A 27035-nucleotide genomic window follows, 5' to 3' on the forward strand; every position below is an offset into this window, starting at 1 on the left:
ATTGAAGTGTGCTCTGTGCATCATATCAGGAGGCACATGATGTCTGTTCCATTGTTGCTGAGGTGAAGTTTGATCATTTGATTAAGATGATACTTGCTAGATTCCTCTTTGGTAAATTAATAAGCACTTTGTTGGAAGGTACCTGAGATGATATATATCATATATATCTTGATCTTCATTATACTTTCACCTGCTGTTTTAGCATTCATTTTTGGTTTTTGCCTAATTTAGTTGTTGCTATGTTAGTTGCAAAATGGTGCTTTTCTAACATACATCATTCCTTCTATGTTTATGTTTAGTTGGTATACTACTGTAAGAAACATTTCCCTCATCTGTTAATTTTTATGTATTATTTTAAGGACTTATTGATTCTTATTCAGTAGGTTATACTCTATTATCATGACTATTGTTTTGGTACTTTAATCATCTCAAATTTGGTTATTCAGGGTGCCTCAAGTACCTTCCTGTGCTCTTTTGACAAGTTCTGTCTTTTTTTAAAGTAACGTTTTCTTACATGACACAGAAGGCTCCAGGTTCATCTTCAAGTTATTTCTCCAAAGAGTTCTAATTCTTTTTAGGGAAGATGGCATTTAGAAACTATTCTGTTGGCACTGTGTACATGCTAAGGAGAAGATTTTAACTTGCTCATGTAAAGAGGGAAGAACCCAGGACAGTTCACTCCTGCGAATTTTGGACATGGTCTCTTTTATCATAATCAGCCTTTGTTTACACTGTCCCGACCTGGCAGTGCATTTCCATAGCCTTCTAGTATGTTCTGATCTTAGAGCAAGTTTCCTTTCTAGTTTTGTTTTGTTTGGCCCTTTAAAAGCATTCTCTCTTTTAGATGGATTTTGGAGTAACGTCAAAAATCAAGTTTCAAAAAAATTTTGTTATTTTTAAAGGTATTAAATTTATTATTTAGCTTTGGGCAGAATTTATCTTTTTTTATAAGATTCATTGTTTCCGTTTAGGATTAAGAGATGACTTCATTTATTCTTTGGTTTATAGGCATCATCAGTAAAGGACTTGTAGTTTTCATCACATAAATCTGCATGTATCTTGTTATAATTGTTACAATTTTTGTTATATACAATTGATCCTTGAATATTGTGGGTTTGAACTGCCTGGGCCCACTTACATGCAGACTTTTGCAATAAATACAATAAATATACAAATATTTTCTCTTATGATTTTCTTAACATTTTTTTTTGTATAGCTTACTTTGTTGTAAGAATATATCACATCAGGATGGCACATGTGCTTGAGAGTGGGATCATCAACATACAGCATACAAAATATATGTTAATTGACTGTTTATGTTATCAGTAAGGCTTCTGGTCAACAGTAGGCTATTAGTGTAGTCAGCCCTCTCTGCATCCATGGAACCCAAATGTGGATCAAAAATACTGTTTTTGATCTGCAGTTGGTTGAATCTGCAGAGACAAAACCTGTGAAAATGAAAGGCCAACTGTGGTTAAGTTTTGGGGGAGTCAGCGGCATACAGAGAGTTTCTACTGTGTGTGAGGCCAGCACCCTTAACCCCCACATTGTTCAAGGTAATCAGTAATTGCTTATAGTTTTGTGTTTGTGAATAGTGTCTTTTAATGATTCTTTTATTATGAATTTACTCATATCGAAAAGTGCCTAAACAATGAATGTATAGTAATGAATTTTACTTAATCTCTACCCACCTCAATTAAAATAAGTTTGCTGGCACCTTGAAGCTCCCTGTTAGCCCTTTTCTAATCACAATCCCTTCTCCTTCTTTTCCTCTTAAAGCCAGCAAATTAAGGGAATACAGCTGTCTACCTGGCTTTCATTGTTTAATATGGGGAAGCATGACAGTTAAGCAAGAGAGACTATTTTCCTGCCACAGAATTCTTAATAGATATTTACTGTGTGGGTTTTTATGTAAGGGACAGAACAGTATTATTGACTCTTTTTAAGACTTGCTTTATGAAATATGCAGATTTTTCATTAATCTGTTTCTTACTGAGTCTATGCTAGAATAAAACAGATTATAATATTAAATTTAAAAAAATTTTTCTAAGGTATGTTTAATTTAGATGTCAAAATAGTAGCCTTCGGTTTTCTAGCTTGATATATAAGTTGAAAATCATTGATCTGGTTTCTCTTACTTTAATGAGGTTGTAGAAATTGCTGATACAGCTGCCATAGCCTCAATTTCATTTCAGCACTGGTGATCAAGATAAATTAATGTTTTTCCTTCTACCATCTCATAGATTTTGGTGTCTGGTTTTGTCCTTGGACCTCTCTCACTGTGGACTTTGCCTCTGAGCTGCCTCCTACTATTGTTTCCATGCCTGCATTTATCCTCATAAAAATCTATGTTTAGCCTGACCTGTGGTGGTGCAGTAGATAAAGCATTGACCTGGAATGCTAAGGTCGCCGGTTCAAAACCCTTGGTTTGCCTGGTCAAGGCACATATGGGAGTTGATGACTCTTGCTCCTCCCCCTTCTCTCTCTTTTTCTCTCTCTGTCTCCTCTCTAAAAAGAAAATGAATAAATGAAGTAAAAAAATATACTATAAAAAAACCCTACGTTTATTTCCCAGACTAGGTTTTTCTGATCTGTGATCTCTCAAATTAAAATGAATGGGTTTTAACTAGGTTGATCTTACATTTTACATCTACCTGATTGAGTTTTTAGGGATTAGGAATTTGGCCAAAGTCTGATTTAGGGAAATCTTTGCAGAATATGAAGTCAGAGGAAGCATTTAGCCTATGGAAATGAATGATTATGCTAAAAAGATATTTTATTCATTATGTTATTAGATATATTGTATTTTCAATGCCTCAGCTCTTGATCTTCTTTATACATGTATTTTTATACATTTTTTTGAGAGAGGAAGATAGGGGGAGGATGGGAAAGAGAGGGTGAAACCCCAGCTCATTGTTCCCTTAATTGTGCTATTGATTGCTTCTCATATTCACCTTGACTGGAGCAGGAACTAGCAACCTTGGGGGCTTGGCTGGCGCTGTCAGGGTTGAGCCCTGACCCAAGGTTGAACTGGTGCCCTTGGGATCAAGCCAGCACCCCTGGGATTGAGTTGGTAACCCGGGATCAAACCGGCAACCTTAGCAGTCCAGGATGCTCTATCCACTGCAACACTGGCCAGGGCTTCTTCTTTATACATCTTTATAGTTATTTGCACCTTTTGAGAAATGGTGTTAGTGTTATTCTTGAAGTTAATTCTAAACTCTTTTGTCTTTTCCTTCCTTTTAATTTCTGAAGTGCTAAGTGCCCACATTTATTTATTGGTGCTTTGTTATATAATTTGTTGGGGTGCCTTCTTATTTTCAGTTGTTTTATGTTTGCTTCTTTTTGTTTTTAAGAAATACGCTAATAACTTGGATTTGCTTCTAGAAAAACTGATTGCTTATCAACGAGAATTTCTTGCTTTGAAAGAACGTCTTCGGATAGCTGAACATAGAATCTCACAACGCTCTTCTGAACTGAGTGCCATCGTACAGCAGTTCAGGCGTGTAGGAGCAGAGACAAATGGAAGTAAGGACACACTGACCAAGTTTTCAGGTATAATATATTTTTGATTTTATAAAAAGATATTTTCAAAGAGTTATGTGAACTATTTTATTTAAAAATTGTATAGAGTAGCTTATCAGCCAGCATTTGTTGCCCTTTTCAGAAAGAAAAATCAACAAACTTTCCGTTGTGGCATATTATAAAACAGTTCTTAATTGATTTTAAGAGAGTAATAATGGGTTAAATTTCAGTTGTGTAAATTTTATTGACAGTAGTTGTAAGGTCGGTGGATAATGGGGGATGGTCACATGGGGAACCCAGGCCTGTGAACTTTGGCTAGGACTGCCCACAACCAAGCACGCCAAAAGAGGCTCCACAGGAACCCTTCAGAAAAAAGCGACTGTCTGCCAGCCAGTGAGATTTCACCACGTCATATTAGCTCGACTTCCTTAGAGGGACCCTTTAAATATCTCCCACAGGGTTCACTCTTTGCAACTTCCCTGGCCTCCATCTTACCTCTGGGCCAGGGAACCTTGCCGGGCGGGATGCACTGTACTCAATAAAGCCTTTTGTTTTTCCACACTTTGTGGCTCCAGCCCCTTCCTTCCTTCTTGGCAGGGAAAAATACCTTACAGTAGTGTTTTCATATTTTTAAAATCATATTCAAAATGAGATCAAAATTTAACTTTGCATTTATACCTGTTTATGTTGTGACTTGTGTGGACCTCAGATAGACTATTGAGAATCTTTGACTTGTTTAAAGTAATTAGTGCTCCTAGATCTGACCTGTAAGAAAAAAATAAAAGTTTTATAATGAGTACTTTTGGAAATATTTAACGTTTTCCCCTCTCTGAGAACATCTTGTCAGTAATCTGAGTGCCAATCATCTTCTCTCTTTTTCTGTGCTGTTTTTATTCTAATAATTAAGTTGATATATGTATATAATCAGTTGCCTCCAAATTTATGTACTCTTTCAAGATTAATATACTTTTCATTTAGAATCATTTGTTCTAATTCTTTACCATTGTTTCTTCTTTTCTAAGATTTGCTACCTTACCTTATTTTTAAAGTTTTATGCTTATTGTTTCCTCTACTGATTATGAAATTTTATAATGGCATAGTATCATTTAAAATTATGGAATGTTATAGATAATAAAAATAAATCACCCATAAGCCTCCTGCCAAGTGATTTTTAGTAACACTGTTTATTTTTTCCGTCTAGTCTTTTTTCCATGAGTGTTTTTCTTCAAAATTATGACTGTGTGTTGTAGCCTGATTTTTACTCTTGAAATTATGCTGTTAACATTTACTGTGTTATTGAATATCCTTCAAAAATAACATTTTTAATGGCTGTGTAATTTTCAGCTAATTATATACTGTAATATGTTAAACATTTTTCTATAATTAGGCAAGTGGAATTTTCTGGATGGTTTTTCCACATCATATTATAGCTTTGGGATGAACATCTTTGCGTATAAATCAATCACATTTATGGTAGCCCTTTATTAGGTTATGACTTTCGTAAAAACAGGATCTGTGTTTTGAGGACTATTGATTTCCAAACACACAACACTGTGGCTGCAACAAGATAGCTAATCACTAAATATTCATTGAATGTATGAAAGTTAAATTCCTAAAAGGTAATTATTGAATAATAGGACAGAGATACTTTAGGGTTTTGCTGTTGTTCTGAATAGCTGGAACATTTATCACATTGTCACCAAAATTTAGTTTCATTATTTAGTTTGATTGCAAAAGTGTCTTTTTCATTTTAAATGGAGATCTCATTCACCAAAGTATGAAATAGGAAAGAAAATTCTTTAGTTCTAGTTTTCATCAATTTTACTGCTGTATTTATAAAAGCTGCACTTTCTATAAGTAAGTTGTCTTGTGGCTATATTTTACTTCTGTGTTTCAGATAATACCCTAAAGCTGTTAAAGGAGTTAACAAGCAAAAAATCTCTTCAAGTGCCAAGTATTTATTATCATTTGCCTCATTTATTGAAAAATGAAGGAAGCCTTCAACCTGCTGTGCAGATTGGTAATGGAAGAACAGGAGGTATGTTTATTTTTCTTATTGTGATTGTCCCGGAGTATTCATTAACTGTTAGAAGTTTGGCAGGTTAACAAATAAAAATTCGTTTTCTGTGCATAGTAACTTCATTCTGAAGTTTATATTGAAAAGAATTGGACATTTTTCTCCATAGACCAGATTAATTAGAGCTGAAAAGGATCATGAGATACTGAGTTTCTGCTCCATCTCCAGGCAGAAAAATACTTAAACCTTTGTTATTTTTAATTTTAAAAATTTGAGAGATGACCTTTTTTCCTTATATCTTATTCAACATTAATAGTTCTTACAGTCCTGTCAAGAAAATTTTTCTTGCCCTTGCCCGTGGCATAGTAAATAGAGTTTCATCCCAGAGCGCCAATGCCACTGGCATGATCCTGGGATCATCAGCTTCATCCCATGGTCGCTGGTCTGATGCTGAGGATGCTGGACAGATCCCAAGGTTGCTGGTTCAAGCCTGGGTCAGGTCACCTCTGAGAAGCAATCAGTGGGTTTACAACTAAGTAGAACAAGTTGATACTTCTCTCTCTCTTCTTTTCCCTCCCTTTCTCCCCTTTCTACTCTCTCAAAAAAATTCTTTTTGTATCTGTCCCTACATTTTCTTATAGAGATGGAAGTACATAGTTACTTTTATTTAGCCTTTCATGTAATAGAATACTTTACTTTGACTCTTTTTTCTGATATAACCAAAGATAATTCATAGCATTTTAATCTCCTCTTAGAGCCACCAGAGCTTCTTTAACTTTTTTTGTGGGACCTCTTTACCATTTGTTTATACTTTTTATTCCTCTACTTTTACTATGTTGTTAATTTTTCTTTGTAGAGTTTTAAATGTAGAGACCAAAATATTCTATTCTCCTAATAAGTCTTTAACAAATGGCAAAACCATTACTTCATAGTTACTGAAATTCATCATTGTGATAATGCCTTTGCAAAGCTGATTGAATCTGCCTTTCACCTGGCCAGTGATGGTGCAGTGGATAAAGCCTCGACCTGCGGCACTGAGGTCGCTGATTCGAAACCCCGGGCTTGCCTGCTTAAGACATGTATGGCAAGCAGTCAGTGAACAACTAAAGCAAGGCAACTATGAGTTGAAATCCACCCCACACCTCTCTCTATAAAATCAATAAATAAAATCTTAAAAAAAAGACATTTTAAAAAAAAGAATGAGCTTTTAATTCAGTAGGATTCTTAGGTATTTTACTGCTTGGGGGGACACGTTTTCTCATTACATTGTTTGATCTGTAATATAAGCTTTTTTTTTTTTAAGGGAGGGAGAGACATGAAAGAAGAGATAAAAAGTATCAGCTCATAGTTGTATCATTTTAGTTGTTCATTGATTGCTTTCTCATATGTGCCTTGACCAGGGGCTCCAGCTGAGCTAGTGACCCCTTGCTCAAGCCAGCAACCTTGGACTCAAGCCAGAAACCTTGGGCTTCAATCCAGCGACCTTTGGGCTTAAGCCAGCAACTATGGGATCATGTCCATGATCCCATGCTTAAGCTGGCTACACAGCACTCAAGTTGACGACCCCACACTCAAGCCAGATGAGCCTGTGTTCAAACTAGTGACCTTGGGGTTTTGAACCTGGGACCTCAGCATCTCAGATCGACTCTGTATCCACTGCATCACCACCAGCCAGGCATCTAAGCACAAGATTTTACATTCATCTTTTTTTAGCTCTACTATCTTTCTACTTTATGAATTATTTAACATTATACTCTGTCTTCCAAAGGAGATAACTCTTAAAATAGCATGTTCAGACTAACTTATTCTTTCATTTCTTTGTGATTTAAGAAATATTTATCTAGAAAGTACTGGGTATATACAGACTAACAAGATATGTAGCATACTCTAAAATATTTTGTTTTAATTTTTATTGATTTTAGAGAAAAGGGGTAGGGGAAGGAGAGAGAGAAATATCAATTTGTTGCTCTACTTACGTATGCATATATTGGTTGCTTTTTATATGTGCCCTGATCAGGGACTGCACCTGCAACCGTGGCATATCAGAACAACAATAACCAATTGAGCTACTTGACCAGGGCTAAAGTTTTTTGTTTGTTTTGTTTTTTAGAACATTGGTCATTAGTCATTTCTGAATTTGTTATAGTACTCTTTCTTTAATAATCATTGTGTAGTTAAGATGTGTTAGTCATGTAGTTCATTTGTTGGTTTAGACTTCATTAATCTTTAATAAGAATACCAAATAAAAGCACATTTTTATAATAAATAAATATTTATTTATTTTAATGGGGTGACATCAATAAATCAGGGTACATATATTCAAAGAAAACATGTCCAGGTTATCTTGTCATTCAATTCTGTTGCATACCCATCACCCAAAGTCAGATTGTCCTCCGTCACCTTCTATCTAGTTTTCTTTGTGCCCCTCCCACTCTCCCTCCCCCTTTTCCTCCTTCCCTCCCCCCGCCCCCCGTAACCACCACACTCTTGTCTATGACTCTTAGTCTCATTTTTATGTCCCACCAATGTATGGAATCCTGCAGTTCTTGGTTTTTTCTGATTTACTTATTTCACTCTGTATAATGTTATCAAGATCACACCATTTTGTTGTAAGGGATCTGATGTCATCATTTCTTATGGCTGAATAGTATACCATGGTGTATATGTGCCACATCTTCTTTATCCAGCCTTCTATTTATTTTTTTTACAGTGACTAAAGCCTTTAAGCAAACTCTTGTCCAATACAGCAAGAATCCATAAAAGAGTAGTGTCCTTAACATGTTCGCCAAGTCCACGTTGGCCCCAACACCTTGCCAAATCCCTGAAAAATGCAACCCAACCTCCGTTTACTCTGTTAGGAGCTGTCACAAGGAGCCAGGAGTCCAGGAAATGTCCACATCCAGGAAAAGTCCGCATGACACTGGAATTGTCACAATTCTATACTTTGCAGCTCACGTCCAAGTCCCAATGACCACTGCTTCTAGCTGGTAATGATTCAGGTAGACTGGAAAAGCCATCTGCAGCATGTGTAGAGATGGAGCTTCTGTTCTCCTCTGCCTGCAGAGATGAGACCAAGGTTCTTTTCCCTGGAGCTCTGCAACTCTGGCTTGGTAAAGAGAAACTTGGGATACACTAAGCTGGGTGGCAAAGGTAGATTCATAATAGAAGTTGGCAAAAGGGGGAAAGAGAGCTCTAGATTAGGAGTAGGTCCCAGTCTGAAATATGAGTGGGGCATTGAGGTAGGAGGAATAAAGGAAACACTGTATATTAAACAAAGCAGCAGAAAATAGGACTATCAACACCCACAACAGAGATCTTCGAGGGAAGAATAAAAAACCTGACTATTCAGGCAAGACATAGTTAAGTGGCCCTTGTGGAAATGAAATTAGTTTACCTGCTTCTTGGGAGAAATACTCTAGGCTCGTCCACAGTGTCGTAGATGGGGCCGATGGCCCTGGGCACCTTCAGCCTTCACTGGCAAACCCCAGTATTCTGGGCAAGGTTAGGTCATAGGTGGCTGGAGCAGGGCTGGAAGAGACTGAACCCTCCCTTAGAGGAGCGAGGGGGAAGCCTACCTTCCAGTGTCCCTGTTTCCTCCCAGCAGAGGCATGTAAGTCTGGCAGGCTTTAGCTCAATGACCTTCCTTTCCAGTATTGAAGCAGGACCCAGATGGCATCCTATGAGACCCCTTTGGGGCGTTGGAGCCTTTAAGGGCGTATCCTAAAAGCTGGTAGTTCCCCTGATCTCTATTGGGCTTTTTCTGCCTATTGGTATCTTAAAAGCCATGCTCAGAAGATCTCGCTGAGGGGTTTGAGGGTCCCCATTCGCCTATATAAATCTTTTCCATATATCGGAGCTATTTGGAAAAAGACAAAACAGTGTTATTAGCTGGATCAAATAAAGAAAGTAGTAGTTTGCAGGAGAAAAAGATTTGACATGTCCCATTCATCAGCATTCATTCCTAGGTCCTGGCCGGTTGGTTCAGTGGTAGAGCGTCAACCAGGCATGCAGGAGTTCCAGGTTCGAATTCCCGGCCAGGGCACACAGGAGAAGCGCCCATCTGCTTCTCCACCCCTACCCCTCTGTTTCCTCTCTGTCTCTCTCCTCCCCTCCCGCAGCGAAGGCTCCATTGGAGCAAAGTTGGCCCAGACGCTGAGGATGGCTCTGTGGCCTCTGCCTCAAGCACTAGAATGGCTTTGGTTGCAACAGAACAACACCCCAGATAGGCAGAGCATCCCCCCCATGGTAGGTGTGCCGGGTGGATCCTGGTCGGGCACATGCAGGAGTCTGTCTGACTGCCTCTCCATTTCCAACTTCAGAAAAATACAAAAATACAAAAAAAAAAAAAAAAGAGAGAGAGAGAAAAAAAAGGGCATTCCCTTGTGCTATAAAGCTCCAGGGAGCATGGAGTGAGCTTGAGTATGTCCTATAAAATATGGAGCTCTATGTTGACATACAAGTCTTTGAAGAAGGAGGAACTGCTGAAATAGTTCATCAGCATTTGTCCCTAAGACAGCAGTCTTTTTTTTTTTTTTTGTATTTTTCTGAAGCTGGAAACGGGGAGAGACAGTCAGACAGACTCCTGCATGCGCCCGACCGGGATCCACCCGGCACGCCCACCAGGGGTGACGCTCTGCCCACCAGGGGGCGATGCTCTGCCCCTCTGGGGCGTCGCTCTGCCATGACCAGAGCCACTCTAGCGCCTGGGGCAGAGGCCAAGGAGCCATCCCCAGCGCCCGGGCCATCTTTGCTCCAATGGAGCCTTGGCTGCAGGAGGGGAAGAGAGAGACAGAGAGGAAGGGGGGGGTGGAGAAGCAAATGGGCGCTTCTCCTATGTGCCCTGGTCGGGAATCGAACCCGGGTCCCCCGCACGCCAGGCTGACGCTCTACCGCTGAGCCAACCGGCCAGGGCCAAGACAACAGTCTTTATAGTGGAAACACCATAGGTAAATATTTGTTGTCTGTATATAGATTAAAGGGGGAATATGGCAAATGTTGAAAAGCCATGATAATGGCATATAATTCTAGACTTTGAGCTGATTTTAAGTTGACAGTTTCAGTATAAAGTTGTCCATTGATTTGCAAGAGCAATTTGTCATTTAGTGGAAGTTTCCCAGGCCATTGTTGTTGATCCTTTGAAAAAAAGGAACAACAATAATTTTGAGGCTCAAAACCTATAAGCTGTAAGGGTCACCTATGCTCCCTGATAATTCAGGAGGCAACAAGATCAAAATATGGAAGTGTATTCCATGGGCTATTAGATGGTGCAATGTGCCCAAGCTGTAGCTGCTCTTGTACCAGTTGAGCAGCTGCCCTAAGTTTCTCCTGAGAAAGGGGCTGTTAATACAGGATTATCTGATTTCCAAGTAATTGGGTCTGCACACTGCATTATTGAGGTAGCAGGAGCTACCAAGGCCCCTGTGCTAAATTTTGATATCCTAATCCACACCTTCTGGTATTGGGTGCCGCTTCTATGGGGGTGAGAATTCCTCGCTGTTCTTTCCCTAGTCCCTTGGTGTGCAAAAATCCCCGATCAAGCATCTGAGTACTGACTAAACCATTAGGACTGACAAGCAACGCTCCCATATTTTTCAAAACATCTCTACCCCACAAATTAACTGGCCATCCAGGGAGCACATAAGGCTTAAAAAATCCAGAATGACCTTCTTAATCTTCACAATGTAGAAAACTAGAACTTTGTTGAGGGGATTTACTCTGCCCTATACCTTGTAATTCTGTGGCTGCTGCATGAGTGGGCCAGGAAGGAGGCCAATGTAGCTTAGCAATAACAGACACATCAGCTCCAGTATCTAGAAGTCCTTTAAATTTATGCTTATGTATTGTTAGTTCCATTTCAGGGCGTTCCTGACCTATTTTTTTTACTCCAATTGGCAAAATCAGAGGAGCCAACTCACCAAATTGCTTGGGGCCCCTTTTGTAGGATGTGGCCTGAGAAGCAGAATTAGCATCCTTATACTATTCTTCTAACTGCCTGAATTAGCTGTGAGACACATTTTTTATTGTGTGTGTGTGATTAATTTTAATGGGGTGACATTGATAAAATTGTCTTTCGTCACCTTCTAACTGATTTTTTTTGTGCCCCTCCCCTCCCCCAACCCCCTCCCTCTCCTCCCCCCACCCTGTAACCCCAACACTGTTGTCCATGTCTCTGAGTCTCATTTTTATGTCCCACCTATGTATGGAATCATATAATTCTTAGTTTTTTTTTATTTACTTATTTCGCTCAGTATAATGTTATCAAGGTCCATCCATGTTGTTGTAAAAGATCCGATGTCATCATTTCTTATGGCTGAGTAGTATTCCATAGTATATATATACCAAAGCTTTTTAATCCACTCGTCTTCTGACGGACACTTGGGCTGTTTCCAGATCTTTGCTATTGTGAACAATGCTGCCATAAACATGGGGGTGCATTTCTTCTTTTCAAACAGTGCTATGCTATGGGGTTCTTGGGGTATATTCCTAACAGTGGTATAGCTGGGTCAAAAGTCAGTTCGATTTTTAATTTCTTGAGGAATCTCCATACTGTTTTCCATAGTGGCTGAACCAGTCTGCATTCCCACCAGCAGTGCAGGAGGGTTCCGTTTTCTCCACATCCTCGCCAGCACTTATTCTGTGTTGTTTTATTGATGAGCGCCATTCTGACTGGTGTGAGGTGATATCTCATTGTGGTTTTAATTTGCATTTTTGTAATAATTAGTGATGTTGAGCATTTTTTCATATGCCTATTGGCCACCTGTATGTCCTCTTTGGAGAAGTGTGTATTCATTTCTTTTGCCCATTTTTGGATTGGATTGTCTTCCTGGTATTAAGTTTTACAAGTTCTTTATAAATTTTTGTTATTAACCCCTTATCAGATGCATTGTCAAATATATTCTCCCATTGTGTAGTTTGTCTTTTTATTCTATTCTTATTGTCTTTAGCTGTGCAGAAGCTTTTTAGTTTGATCAAGTCCCATTTGTTTATCCTGTCTTTTATTTCACTTGCCTGTGGAGACAAATCGGCAAATATATTGCTGCGAGAGATGTCAGAGAGCTTACTGCCTATGTTTTCTTCTAAGATACTTATGGTTTCACGGCTTACATTTAAGTCTTTTATCCATTTTGAGTTTATTTTTGTGAATGGTGTAAGTTGGTGGTCTAGTTTCATTTTTTTGCAGGTAGCTGTCCAATTTTCCCAACACCATTTGTTGAAGAGGCTGTCTTTACTCCAATGTATGCTCTTACCCCCTTTGTCAAATATCAGTTGTCCATAAAAGTGTGGGTTTATTTCTGGGTTCTCAGTTCTGTTCCATTGATCTATATGCCTGTTCTTAAGCCAGTACCAGGCTGTTTTGAGTACAATGGCCTTATAATATAACTTGTTATCTGGAAGTGTGATACCTCCTGCTTTATTCTTCCTTTTCAAGATTGCTGAGGCTATTCGTGTTCTCTTTTGGTTCCATATAAATTTTTGGAATATGTGTTCTATATCTTTGAAGTAAGTCATTGGTATTTTAATAGGTATTGCATTGAATTTATAAATTGCTTTGGATAATATAGACATTTTAATGATGTTTATTCTTTCTAACCATGAGCATGGTATATGCTTCCACTTGTTTGTATCTTCCTTGATTTCTTTTATCAATGTTTTGTAATTTTCCGAGTACAAGTCTTTAACATCTTTGATTAAATTTACTTCTAGGTACTTAATTTTTTTGGTGGCAATGATAAAGGGGATTGATTCCCTGATTTCTCTTTCTGACAGTTCATTGTTAGTGTATAAAAATGCCTCTGATTTCTGGGTATTGATTTCACATCCTGCCACCTTGCTGAATTTATTTATCAGTTCTAGTAGTTTTTTTACTGTGACTTTAGAGTTTTCTATATACAATATCATATCATCTGCAAATAATGATAGTTTTACTTCTTCTTTTCCAACTTGAATGCCTTTTGTTTCTTTTTCTTGTCTGATTGCTGTGGCTAGGACTTCTAGAACTATGTTGAATAAGAGTAGTGAAAAGGGGCACCCCTGCCTTGTTCCTGATCTTAAGGGGATTGCTTTTAATTTTTGCCCATTGAGTATGATGTTGGCTGTTGGTTTGTCATAGATGGCCTTTATCATGTTGAGGTATGTTCCCTGTATTCCCACTTTGCTGAGAGTTTTGATCATGAATGCGTGCTGGATTTTATCAAATGCTTTTTCTGCATCTATTGAAATTATCATGTGGTTCTTCTCCTTCCTTTTGTTTATGTGATGAACCAGATTGATTGATTTGCGAATATTGTACCAGCCTTGCCTCCCAAGAGTAAATCCCACTTGATCATGGTGTATGATTTTTTTCATATATTGCTGGATCCGGTTTGCTAATATTTTTTTGAGGATTTTTGCATCTAAATTCATCAGGGATATTGGCCTATAATTTTCTTTTCTTGTGTTGTCTTTGTCCGGTTTTGGAATCAGAATTATGCTCGCCTCATAAAAGGAGCTTGGAAGTCTTCCTTCCTCTTGAATTTTTTGAAATAGCTGGAGAAGGATAGGAGTTAGTTCTTCTTTGAATATTTGGTAGAATTCACTTGTGAAGCCATCATGCCCAGGACTTTTCTTTCTGGGGAGTTTTTTGATAACTGTTTCAATCTCATTTGTTGTAATTGGTCTGTTTAGGTTTTCTGATTTTTCCAAATTAATTCTTGGAAGATTATATGTTTCAAGGAATTTGTCCATTTCATCTAGGTTGTCTAGTTTTTTGACGTACAGTTCTTCATAGTATTTTCTTAAAATATTTTGTATTTCTGTTGTGTCAGTTGTTATTTCTCCACTCTCGTTTCTAATTTTATTTATTTGATTCCTCTCTTTTTCTTGGTGAGTCTGGTTAAAAGGTCATCGATCTTGTTTACCTTTTCAAAGAACCAGCTCCTGGTTTCATTGATCCCTCTGTATTGTTTCTTTAGCCTCTATGTCATTTATTTCTGCTCTGATATTTATTATTTCCTTCCTTCTACTAGCTCTGGGCTTTACTTGCTGTTCTTTTTCTGGTTCTTTTAGAATTAGGGTTAAGTTGTTTATTTGAGCTTTTTCTAGCTTTTTGAGGTATTCCTGCAATGCTATAAACTTCCCTCTCAGGACTGCTTTTGCTGTATCCCATAAATTTTGAGTTGATGTATGCTCATTATTGTTTGTTTCTAGGAATTTTTAAATTTCTTCTTTGATCTCATTGTTTACTCATTCGTTATTTAATAACATGCTATTTATTTTCCAATTGTTGGAGTATTTTTCAGTTTTCCTGTTGTGGTTAATATCTAGTTTAATGCCATTGTGATCAGAGAAAGTGCTCGATATGATTTCAATCTTCTTAAATTTGTTGACACCGCTTTTGTGCCCTAACATGTGGTCTATTCTAGAGAATGTACCATGAGCACTTGAAAAGAATGTATATTCTGCTGTTTTAGGGTGAAAGGTTCTTAAGATATCTATTAAATCAAGTTGATCTAATATGTCTTTTAAGTCTGCTGTTTCTTTGTTAATTTTCTTTCTTGAGGATCTATCTAATGATGTTAATGGGGTATTGAAATCACCTACTATTATAGTATTGCTGTTGATCTCATCCTTTAAATCCATCAAAGTCTGCTTTATATATTTAGGTGCTCCTATATTAGGTGCATAGATATTTAAAACGGTTATATCTTCCTTTTGGATTGCTCCCTTTATCATTATGTAGTGACCTTCTTTATCTCTAACTATAGTCTTTGTTTTAAAGTCCGTTTTGTCTGATATAAGTATTGCTACCCCATCTTTTTTTTCATTTCCATTTGCGTGAAATATTTTTTTCCATTCTTTTATCTTCAGCCTATGTGCATCTTTTGATTTAAGGTGTGTCTCTTGTAGACAGCATATGTATGGGTCCTGTTTTCTTATCCACACAGCTACCCTATGTCTTTTGATCAGATCATTTAATCCATTTACATTTAAGGTTATTATTGATATGTAATTGTTTATTTTCATTTTATTCTTTAAAACTGTGTTCCTCTTTTGCTATATTCTTTTTCTCCTTTGAACTTTTACAACAGGTCCCTTAGCATTATTTGCAGCGTTGGTTTGGTTGTAGTGAATTCCTTGAGGTTTTTTTTGTCTGTAAAGCTTTTTATTTCTCCTTCAATTTTAAATGATAGCATTGCTGGATAAAGTAGTCTTTGTTGTAGGCTCTTGTTCTGCATTACTTTGAATATTTCTTGCCATTCCTTTCTGGCCTCAAGTGTTTCTGTTGAGAAGTCAGAAGTCATCCTTATGGGGGCTCCTTTGTAGGTGATAGCCTTTTTTTCTCTAGCAGCTTTTAATATTTTCTCTTTATCACTTAGCTTTGGTATTTTAATTATGATGTATCTTGGTGTTGATTTCTTTGGGTTTTTCCTTAATGGAGTTCTCTGTGCTTCCTGAACATGTTAGATGTTTTCCTGCCTTAATTGAGGGAAGTTTTCAGCTATGATATGCTTGAACAAAGTCTCTATCCCTTGTTCTTTCTCTCCTTTTTCAGGAACCCCTATGATGCGGATGTTATTTCTCTTCATGTTGTCACAGAGCTCTCTTAGAGTTTTCTCAGACTTTTTCAGTCTCTTTTCTTTTTTCTGCTCTGCTTCCATGCCTTTTTTTATCTTGTCCTCTAACTTGCTGATTCGATTCTCCACTTCATCCATCCTGCTTTTAATTCCTTCCATTGTGTTCTTTATTTCAGATATTGTATTTGTCATTTCTGACTGATTCTTTTTTATTATTTTAATGTCCTTTTTTATATTTGCTATCTCTTTATTTAGGTTTTCGTAATGACCATCTATTGTTGTTCTAATATCTTTGAGCATCCTAACAATCATTATGTTAAACTCTGCATGTGGTAATTTGGTTATATCTGATTCATTTAGGTCCTTTTCTGCAGATTTCTCTTGGTTCATTTGTGTTACATTTCTCTGCCTTTGCATTTTCTCTGTGTAAAGGTTTTGGCAACTGCAGTCCACTGGGTATGGCCTTTGTTCCCTACATATGGTCTGTCTGTAGGCCCGCCACCCCCTCTTCTGTTGCTGCCTAGGGCTTTTTGGTTTGGGCATTGCCGTGCCTGCCCACTGGGGGCTGTTGCTGTGGTTTCCACCTCTCCTTCACGGGAGTGTCTGTGATCACGTGCTCGGGTGCACAAGCCTTGGTGGCCTTGACCTTTCCCCCACCCTCGTGGGTGGCATTATGCTCGGCCCTGAGGGCAGGGGTGAGCACCTTTGCTCAGCTGCGGGTCTCTGCCTGTTTCCGGGCTTTCACCCCGCCCTTGCAGGGGGAGCCCTCTCGTAGAACGACTGCTATCCTTGGCTCTACCTGGCTGGGCAGAACTGTGTGCCCATGCTCAGCTCATAGTGGAACTCCGCCTGTTCTGGGCTTTTGGCTCCACCCCCACAGGAGGAGCTGGCTCCCAAGTCAGGCCACAAGCCTTGGTTCCACGGGCCGGGCAAGGCTGTGCTCCTGTGCCCTTGCTCAAGGCCTGGTCTCCACCCCTTCCGGGGTTTCCGCCCTTCTCCAGCAGGCTGGATTACAGGCTGCCGGCAGCTGGGCTTGACAGCTTTTGCACGCCCCCTCCTCCCCAGCCGGGCAAGACTGAGCTCACACGTGAGCCCAGTTGTGGCCAGCTGGCTTCCGCCCGTGCTGACAGAACTGCGCCTCTGCGTCCCACCGCCGCCTGCCCTCCGGCAAGCCCTTAGCCATGTGGGTGGGGGCACTGTAGCTCAGACCCTAAGACTCACTACTGTAGACCCAAAAGCTCCCTTCCTTCTAAGCAACTCTGCTCTGAGTGCTGCGGGGGAGCTTTTCTGGCTGCTCTCCTGCTTCCCTTTGCTGGTATTGCTGTTTCCGGGGGAAATATTCACTTCAGATTTGGGGAGTGACTCGACCCAGGGGTTAGGGTGGCTGTCTCCCAAAATATTTCTCCCTGTGCCTCCCAGATTACATTCTCTTCCTGCTACTCCGGTCCTCTCTCCCCATCCCCTGGAGCCCCAGGTGAGTGGTTGTGAGAGAGGTGTTCTGCACGGTCCCTTTAAGAGTCCTGGGTCTGAGAAATCTGTCTCTTTCTCACAAACAGTATCCTGTCTTGTTTCCAGCTAAATATTGTCCTTACGCCTCTTTTGGGCTCTGGGGCTGCAGGCTGGGGCTTTGTTCCTGGGGCTCAGGACCCTCCCCTCTCTGCTAAACTCACTTCCTGCCACGCAAGTCTCTCCTGGCTGCTGTTTGCTCCGGGGAGCTGGGCAGCCCTCTCCGTGTTTCTGCTTTTCCTACCAGTCTCAGTGTGGCTTCTTCAGTGTTCCTTGGTTGAAGAGTCCTCTTAGTTTAGTCCAAAGTTGGTTTTTCAGGTGATAGTTCTTAAAATTATTTTGTAATCCACTGGGAGGTTGATGTTGGTACGTCCACCTACTGCAGCGCCACCTTGTCTTCCTCCGGAAAGCACATGTTTTTTTTTTTTGGTTTTTTTTTGTATTTTTCTGAAGCTGGAAACTGGGAGAGACAGTCAGACAGACTCCCGCATGCGCCCGACCGGGATCCACCCGGCACGCCCACCAGGGGGCGACGCTCTGCCCCTCCAGGGCGTTGCTCTGTCGCAACCAGAGCCACTCCAGCGCCTGGGGCAGAGGCCAAGGAGCCATCCTCAGCGCCCGGGCCATCCTTGCTCCAATGGAGCCTCGCTGTGGGAGGGGAAGAGAGAGACAGAGAGGAAGGAGAGGGGGAGGGGTGGAGAAGCAGATGGGTACTTCTCCTGTGTGCCCTGGCCGGGAATCGAACCCGGGACTTCTGCATGCCAGGCCTACACTCTACCACTGAGCCAACCGGCCAGGGCCCGGAAAGCACATGTTTTTAAAGTCATTTAAAACTTAAGAATCAGGCTCTGGCCAGTGGCTCAGTGGATAGAGTGTCGGCCTGGCGTATGGACATCCCAGGTTTGCCTACGGCCATACCACCCTGAACGCGCCCGATCTTGTCTGATCTCGGAAGCTAAGCAGGGTCGAGCCTGGTTAGTACTTGGATGGGAGACATCCCAGGTTTGATTCCTGGTCAGGGCACACAGGAGAAGCAACCATCTGCTTCTCTCCCTCTCCTACTTCTCTCCCTCTTCCTTCCCTTGCCCCTTCCTCTCCCCCTTCTTTCTCCCTCCTCACCCTGTCCTTTCCCCCTCCTCTCCCCTCCTCCTCTCCCTCTCTATTCCCCGCCTCCTCTTCCCCTCCTCTCTCCCCCTCCTCTCTCCCCCTCCTCACCCCCTCCTCTCCCCTCCTCCTCTCCCTCTCTATTCCCCTCCTCTCCCCCTCCTCTCTCCCCCTCCTCACCCCCTCCTCTCCCCTCCTCCTCTCCCTCTCTATTCCTCTCCTCCTAACTCCCTCCTCTCTCCCCTCCTCACCCCCTCCTCTCCCCTCCTCCTCTCCCTCTCTATTCCCCTCCTCCTCTCCCCCTCCTCTACCCCTTCTCTCCCCTCCTCATCCCCTCCTCTGCTCTCCTCCTCTCCCTCTCTTCTCTCCTCCTCCTCTCCCCCTCCTCACCCCCTCCTCTCCCCTTCTCCTCTCCCTCTCTATTCCCCTCCTCCTCTCCCCCTCCTCTACCCCTTCTCTCCCCTCCTCACCCCCTCCTCTGCCCTCCTCCTCTCCCTCTCTTCTCTCTTCCTCCTCTCTCCTCCTCTCTCCCTTCTCTTCCCTCCTCCTCTCCCCCTCCTCTTCCCCGTCTCTCCCCCTTCTCTCTTTCTTCCTTCCCTCTTCCCCTTCTCTCCCCCTCTTCTCCCTCTTTCTTTCCTCTTCCCCTTCTCTCCCTCTTCCCCTCCTGTAGCCAGTGGCTTGATTGGTTTGAGTGTGGCCCCAGGCACGGAGGATAGCGCAGTTGGTCCAAGCGTGTCAGCCTCGGGTGTTAAAAAAGTTCAGTACTTGAGCATTGGTCCAAAATAGGGTTGTTGGGTGGATCCTGGTCAGGTGCATGCAGGAGTCTGCCTCACTATCTCCCCTCCTCTCACCCCCCCCCCCAAACAAACAAACAAAAAACTTTAAGAATCACTAATATATTCTTTTATATTAGTCTGTTTTTATTTTATGAATGTGACATTCTCTCTGTTCCTTTTGAAGATACTTATTCCATTCCATTTGTTTATAACTTTATCCACCTTAAAAATAATAAAATATTGGTAAACCAGCTTTCCTATAGTTAACATTCTTATTAAACTGATAACTTTTTTTTGAGCTAGAAAAAGCATAAAACTGGGAGATAAAACAAGAAAACCCTCATATTTAATTTAAAAATCTTCCCTCCTAAATCCTTAGGCAATAGTTCTTAACATTTTGAGAGTCACTGAACCTTTTGAATATCCTAGGATAACCACTGTAGATGAGGTGTAGAGCATGGAAGAAGATGAGACTAGAGACGTATTGAGGCCAGACCATGAAGGGCCTTGCAGACCATTTATAGGGTTTGGGATTTTATACTAAGAGCAGAAAGAAGCCACTGAAGGGTTTTAAGCAGGATTTACTTAGGATGACTTTATAAGATTCAAATTTTGCAAAGCTCACATTTGCTGCAGTGAGACAAATGATTGAAAATGTGGGAAGAAGAGTAGATGTGAAAGGACCAGATAGAGGCTGCTGTCGTGAATCCACTTGAGAGAAAATGAGCTTTGGCTAGGTGGTAGTGAAGCAGTAAAGATTTATGAATTGTTTGAAATGTGTGGGGATGTGTATGGGAGGACATAGCGATGGGCTGTTTGGTAGACCAAGGTAGAGGGAATAGTCAGGGGTAAGTCCTCAAGTTTCTTTTTATTTTTTTCATTTTGGCATAGAGACAGATAGGAGGGAAGGGAGATGAGAAGTATCAATTCATAATTGTTTCACTTTTGTTGTTCACTGATTGCTTCTCATATTGAGTGCCTTGACCGGGGTCTCTAGCTGAGCCAGTGACCCCTTGCTCAAGCTAGTGACCTTGGGCTTCAAGCCACCAACCTTTGGGCTCAATCCAGTGACCATGGGTTCATGTCCATGGTCCCACGCTCAAGCTGGCGACCAAGCTGGTGAGCCTGCACTGGTGACCTCAGGATTTCGCACCTGGGACCCCAGCGTCCCACATTGATGCTCTGTCCACTGTACCACCACATCAGGTAAGTCCTGGGTTTTGAATCATGTAACTTGATGGATGGTACTAGTCACTGAGAACAGGACAATAGAAATGTTTTATAATGCTGATTTGCAAGGCAAGACCATGCATTCAATTTGCTATGTTAAGTTAGGAGGTGATTTGGAGTTATCAATGGAGTATAGGCAGTTGGTTATTTAGATCTGGGACTCAAAGGAGAGATTGAGTTAGGTTTTATTTTAGGTCATCATTTGCAAGTAACTAGTTTTTGAAGATGCAGGGATGGATGAGATTACCTAGAGCCTTGAAGGTTTCCAACAGTTAAGATTCTGGAAAAAGAAAGATGAAGACAAGACAAAGGAGGTACAGTGCAACTAGGCAGTAGAGATAGATATATTGTCATGGAATATAAGGAAAGAAATGGGGAATAAGTGACTAAAATCAAACCATAGGAAACATGGTAGGCTAAAAATATTTGAATAGCAACAAATATTGAAAAAGGAAAATAGGCCCTGGCTGGTTAGCTCAGTCAGTTAAAAGTGTCCCAAAACAACTAGAATGTGGGTTCAATCCTCGGTCAGGGCACACATAGGAAACAACCAAAAAATGCACGACTGAGTGGAATAACAAATGCTTCCCTTCACCCTCCCCTCTCCCTTCCTCTCTGTCTCCCTAAAAATTGATAAAAGCTAGCGCTGGCCAGAGAGCTCTGGAGCATCATCCCGGAGCACACAGGTTGGAGGTCAGGGCACACACAGGAACAGCTCGATGTTTTTGTCTCCTTGTCTCTCTGCCTCTTTCATAAAAACTGGGGCGGGAGGGGGGAGGATAATTTAGTTGTAACTAAAGGTGGACTAGTAATTAAAGATTCAGAATGCCAAATTAAGATTGTGTGGTAAGGTACCAAAGAATTGAAAAATTAATATTAATATTTTAGGAAAAAGAATCAGGTTTTTTTGCTCTCTCCTTTCTGTAGAGAGGAATGAGGGAGTTTTTCTGGCTTGCAGAGACATACTGTGTAGAAAACCCCCTTTACTAGGAAGCTTAAAGAGCATTTTATAATTTAGGCTAGCATACAGAAAGATTTTGTAAATATGATTTTTATACTTTTTTGTGATTTGCACCGACTCAGGATAGATGACAGCATTGTATTATAAATAAAAAGATTTTGTGCTAAGTTTTGAATAGAAGTAGAAAGAAAACTTGAATTCCTTCCCTTCCCTCGCACCTGTAAGAAAGAAAATAAACACCTAGCCAGATGTGGGGGGGAAATTAAGCAAAGCCTTTTCTTTCCCTTTCCCTTTCTTTCTTTAAATGGGCCATTCACTGAGGCTTAGGCCTCAGTGTAGACTCCCCATCCCATCCTGAAGGCGTCTAGTTAATGTATATACCTCTAGACAAAGGAATAGCAGATAAACACTGAAAATTTTGGAAATGTCTTTTAATATGAAAAGCAACATTTTTTGCTATTGTATTATTACCTTATAATTTTTAACATGTAGAAATGTTTTTTTTTATAAATCCTATAGATGAATGTTACAAGCTTGATAATGAATTGTGTCATCTTCCCTTCCTCCTCCTTTTCCTGCCAACCTGTGTGTGATCAAGGGTATATAACCTGCCTCAGGGCTATAATCTGCATGGCTCAATTTGGGTCAGCTTTTCCCCGTGTTAGTCATATGCGGCCGGCATATTAATAAATCTCCTCCTTTTAATAAAACTCCTTAAAAATTCATTTGGACTTTGTGTCTCTACGTAAACCTGGCAGAACGTTACTTTACAACAATTGTTCCTAAATTTCTCTTGATCTTAAAGGAAATAAATACTAGAATTTGAAAACTTCCTAGGAAAGTTAAAGAAAACAAATAATAACAGTTGATAGCTCTGTCAAATTATAAACACCATGAGGCAGCGGCCTGACCTATCTTATGACTGTATTTTAGATTGTCTAGTATATAATTGTTAAGCCTAATCCAGAGGGACTCGAAACATTGAAGACACGAACAAAATCCGTCGATTACACATCAAAGCTTTAATGTCTAGCTTGACCAAGCAGCGGCAACTCCGACAGAAATCTGAGGGAGAGTGCGCCGGCCCTTTTTTCTGTCTAGTTTTTATAGTTTTGTAAGTGGGAAGTACAGAAGTAAAAATTGCGATTAGGTGCCCTTTACCACTATTGGTTATAGTCATGTGCCCTTTAACACAATAGGACCATGTTCAATTTGCAAGCCATACATCATTTTGGAGAAAACAAAATTTACAAGTCAACACAATGGTAGAAAGATGTCTCTTTACATATTAAAAGGCATTCCTATATTTTCTAGTGTTTATCCGCCATCTCTCTGTCCAGACTCACACGTATTAACCATATGCATTTACATAGGAGAGGTAGTTTCTGTGGGGACAAATGCCCGCAAATGGCTCATTACTATAAGAAAAGGTTTATTTTGGCTTTTCTCTCCCTGCACCTGGCTAGCCATTCACCCCTTTCCCACAGGTGTGGTGGAATGTCTGGGAATCCATGTTTTCCTTCCCTTTGCATTTACAATACAATGCCAAGGGCCATCCTGGTTTTATGCCAGTCACACAGTACAGAGATTATTCTCAAAATTTCTCTGCACACTTTAACCCAAATTAATAAAATGTTCTTTAAGCCTCTTAAAATATTTATGTCGATTCTGTAGCTTTTGGTACTTTACAACACCTGCGGGTGAGGTGGCGCAGTGACTCCTCAATAATCAACATATTATAGAACATTTAATACTTAAATAGCAAATATTGGATGATTAACTAGTGGAACAAAGTACTGGATTCAACTGTTTGGCTCTATTTCTGTTTGATTCCTTAGTCTACCTTGATCCTCCCTAGAAGGATGCTATGTATTGTTTATATTGCTGACATATTTATTCTGAACTTTTACACTTTAGAATACATCTATTTCTAGATTGTAAGCTGTAGAAGAGCATTGAATCAAGCAGGACCAGGACAGTCTGGGTTATGCTGTGGTAACTAAGAACCCCCAAATCTCAGTGGTTTAAGTAATTTAGTGTTATTTATTTTTCATTCAAAGTACATGTCCATCAGGCAGACAAAGCAGGGGCCATCTTGACTGTTACTGGCTACTCTGCTGAGGAAAAGACAACTGAAGGGTTTCACACTGCAGATCCACTTAGGCTGGGGATGACTCATTGTTTCTTGTCACAACCTCTCCCACTACTCTCCCCAACCCTGAGGGGACCAGAAAGTGCAATCTTACCTTGTGCCCAGAAGTCAGGAAAAATTGTCTTTTTTTTGTGGTAATTTTGTGAAATACCACAAGTGTGGATATTCTAATTCTGTAAGTTTCAATGAAATTAATATTTTCATTTTTAGTGCTTTGTGCTTTTGTAGTTTTTAAGTGCCTTGTTTTAAACTAAAAAAATTTAAATTTTAATTCCAAAACAGTATAGTTGGGAAAAATGACTTCTCTGGACATGCCATCTAAACTTTAAACAAAACAAAACAGAAAGAAGACAACCAGAAACCGTGGCAGGGAACAGAGTCTGTGTCATAACTTTATCCACTTATGTTTGCATACTGTGGGTCAGCGTGTATTTTGCTTTTTCTATACACAGAGTCTTTGAACTCCATATGAGTTAACATTTTGTAGGAATGCTTTGCATCATGAATGTTACTCTTTTAACCTATGTTCTAAATATTTAAAATATTTTAACTTAGAATTCTGAGGTAGGATATATGGAAATTTGCTTCTGGGGTAACTCATTCTGTCTTTAGGGTCTCAGAGTAACAGGGTCAAAACAGTGTGCTGTTGTCAGTAAGAGATCCCCCACCCACTTATTCAGGTCATCCTTCAGTCCTCCTTCTCCTTTGTGTCTCCCAGTCTTCAGCCCCATTGGAGAGGATCTCCAAACTATGTCCTAAATCTTTAAATACCCTAATTCAATCCACCATCTTTTCCTTGAATTGCAGCAGTTAACTTCCTAATTGATTTCCCCAAAATGCTTTCACTCTAAACACTTTTGTGTCTATTCTCCACAAAACTTGGTAAACTTTTAAAATTAATGAGTTGGATAATGTCATTCTCCTGCTCGATAATGGCTTTCTTTTACTCTCAGAATTAACACTAAATTTAAAGTTTTCTGGGAAAGAACCCTTACTAGCGCTCTTAATCTAGGCTTATTATTTTATCCTTGGGTGTTTCTTACAATGTTAAGATCTTTGTTTCTTCAGGGCTTTGCTGTTTCTTCTTCTGCAGTGTTCTTTCTCTGCTCTTTCTCATCATTAATCACCAGCTCGGTTGATTAATGATGGGAAGGCCCAGATAGGCCTTCCATGCCCTTCACTATCTATAAAGGTACCTCTTTCTCTCCTACCAACTTTTTCTAAGATTGCCACATTTTAATTGATATAGTACGTTTAGCCTCTAAGATTGTATTATTTTATTGCCTCCTCTTCTAGAATGTAAATTCCGTGAGGTCAGGGGCCTCATCTGTGGTGTTCACTATTATACTCCTATCACCAGAATAATGCCTTACATTTAATAGGTGTTCAGTAAATATGTTTGGAACAAATATAGCAAATCACTTTTTGAATCCTTGAAATCTCTTCATCCCAAAATGAAAGAGAGGAATAGTTTTGGGGAAGTCCCTTTAACTGTTTGGATCTTATAAACTTTATATTCAGAATCATAGTGGTAGACTTGTTGATCAATGATCTTTAACTTTCTTTTGAGCTTGAGAATTCTGTGAATTTTAAGTATTTTGTATTATCTTCAATAATTTGTTAAAGCAATTTTTTTAACATTTGTAAAGTATTTCTCTACTGACATATAACATGCAGGATACTAAGATTTCTTAAAAGATGATTTTTTAAAAAACTTTCTTGTGTTGTAACACAATATATGCATTCCTAAAAATTATTGCACTCTGCAGAATTGTGCAAATTGAGAAAAATGAGGTTAGGGTTACAACACTCAACAACTTTGCCAGTTACACATAAAAACAGATAAGAATCCAATAAAATAGGTTACACAATTTTACACATGTTAATTGATTAACAAATAGAAAATGACTTCAATAAATATGGTACTCTGCTTTGGAAAAGACCTGAGGTTTGTGGGCCCTGGCCAGTTGGCTCAGCGGTAGAGCATTGGCCTGGCATGTGGAAGTCCCAGGTTTGATTCCTGGTCAGAGCACACAGGAGAAGCACCCATCTGCTTCTCCACCCTTCCCTTTCTTCTTCCTCTGTCTTTCTCTTCCCCTCCTACAGCCAAGGCTCCATTGGAGCAGAGTTAGCCCGGGCACTGAGGACGGCTCCATGAACTCCTCCTCAGGCTCTAGATTGGCTCTGGCTGCAATGGAGCAATGCCCAAGATGGGCAGATCATCACCCCCTGGTGGGCATGCCAGGTGGATCCCTGTTGGGCACATGCGGGAATGTGTCTTACTTCCTCCCCACTTCTTTTTTTTTTTTTTTTTTTTGTATTTTTCTGAAGCTGGAAATGGGGAGAGACAGTCAGACAGACTCCCGCATGCGCCCGACTGGGATCCACCTGGCATACCCACCAGGGGCGAAGCTCTGCCCACCAGGGGGCGATGCTCTGCCCCTCCGGGGCGTCGCTCTGCCGAGACCAGAGCCACTCTAGCGCCTGGGGCAGAGGCCAAGGAGCCATCCCCAGCGCCCGGGCCATCTTTGCTCCAATGGAGCCTTGGCTGTGGGAGGGGAAGAGAGAGAGAGGAAGGAGGGGCGGGGGTGGAGAAGCAAATGGGCGCTTCTCCTATGTGCCCTGGCCGGGAATCGAACCCGGGTACCCCACACGCCAGGCCGATGCTCTACCGCTGAGCCAACCGGCCAGGGCCTCCCCACTTCTAAGTTCTGAAAAATACAAAAAAAAAAAAAAAAAAGACCTGAAGTTTGTGTATTAAAATGGGCTTCAGAAGGACTACAGCTTGGAAGCATTTGGAAAATGGTGCAAGGCAGGTTATCTGAAATCTGACAGAAAGCTTTGACACCAGATGTGGCTAGGTATGGTTCACAGGTGCTGTGAACAGAGGCAGCTGTGGCTCAGTTGATAGTATATGCATTTTGTGTGTTCCTGCAATGCTTTGTTCAGTTTCTGAACTCAATGCCAGTGAGTACAATTTTCTGCATCCACCTAGTGAATGTACAGAGGAGAAATTGCACATAACCAAATGTGAAATCCATGTTATGCAGAAATGGTTTCCTAATATACTAATCACACATAGGGACAAATTTGCATTTCAAAACAAGCATCGTAATAGAACTGAAATTTTAGACTTAAAAAAAGTTGTGTGAGTTTCCATATAGCTCACCTGGTTCCTCTAAATGTTCATATATTATGTAACCATAGTACT

At 40.5% G+C, this 27035-nt stretch overlaps 1 protein-coding gene across 3 annotated transcripts in view; it reads left to right on the top strand.

Annotated features, from left to right (window-relative positions):
* Positions 1–27035, top strand: part of MGAT4A (alpha-1,3-mannosyl-glycoprotein 4-beta-N-acetylglucosaminyltransferase A) — a 160665-nt gene that overhangs the window by 66115 nt on the left and 67515 nt on the right. For all 3 annotated transcript variants that reach the window (XM_066377623.1, XM_066377621.1, XM_066377622.1), the window contains exons 3-4: positions 3388–3555; positions 5423–5563. In XM_066377623.1, coding sequence (XP_066233720.1) covers positions 3388–3555; positions 5423–5563 — 309 coding nt within the window. The remainder of the gene's footprint in view (positions 1–3387; positions 3556–5422; positions 5564–27035) is intronic.

This window comes from Saccopteryx leptura, chromosome 3 (assembly GCF_036850995.1).
Source record: "Saccopteryx leptura isolate mSacLep1 chromosome 3, mSacLep1_pri_phased_curated, whole genome shotgun sequence".
Classification (NCBI taxonomy): Eukaryota; Metazoa; Chordata; class Mammalia; order Chiroptera; family Emballonuridae; genus Saccopteryx; species Saccopteryx leptura.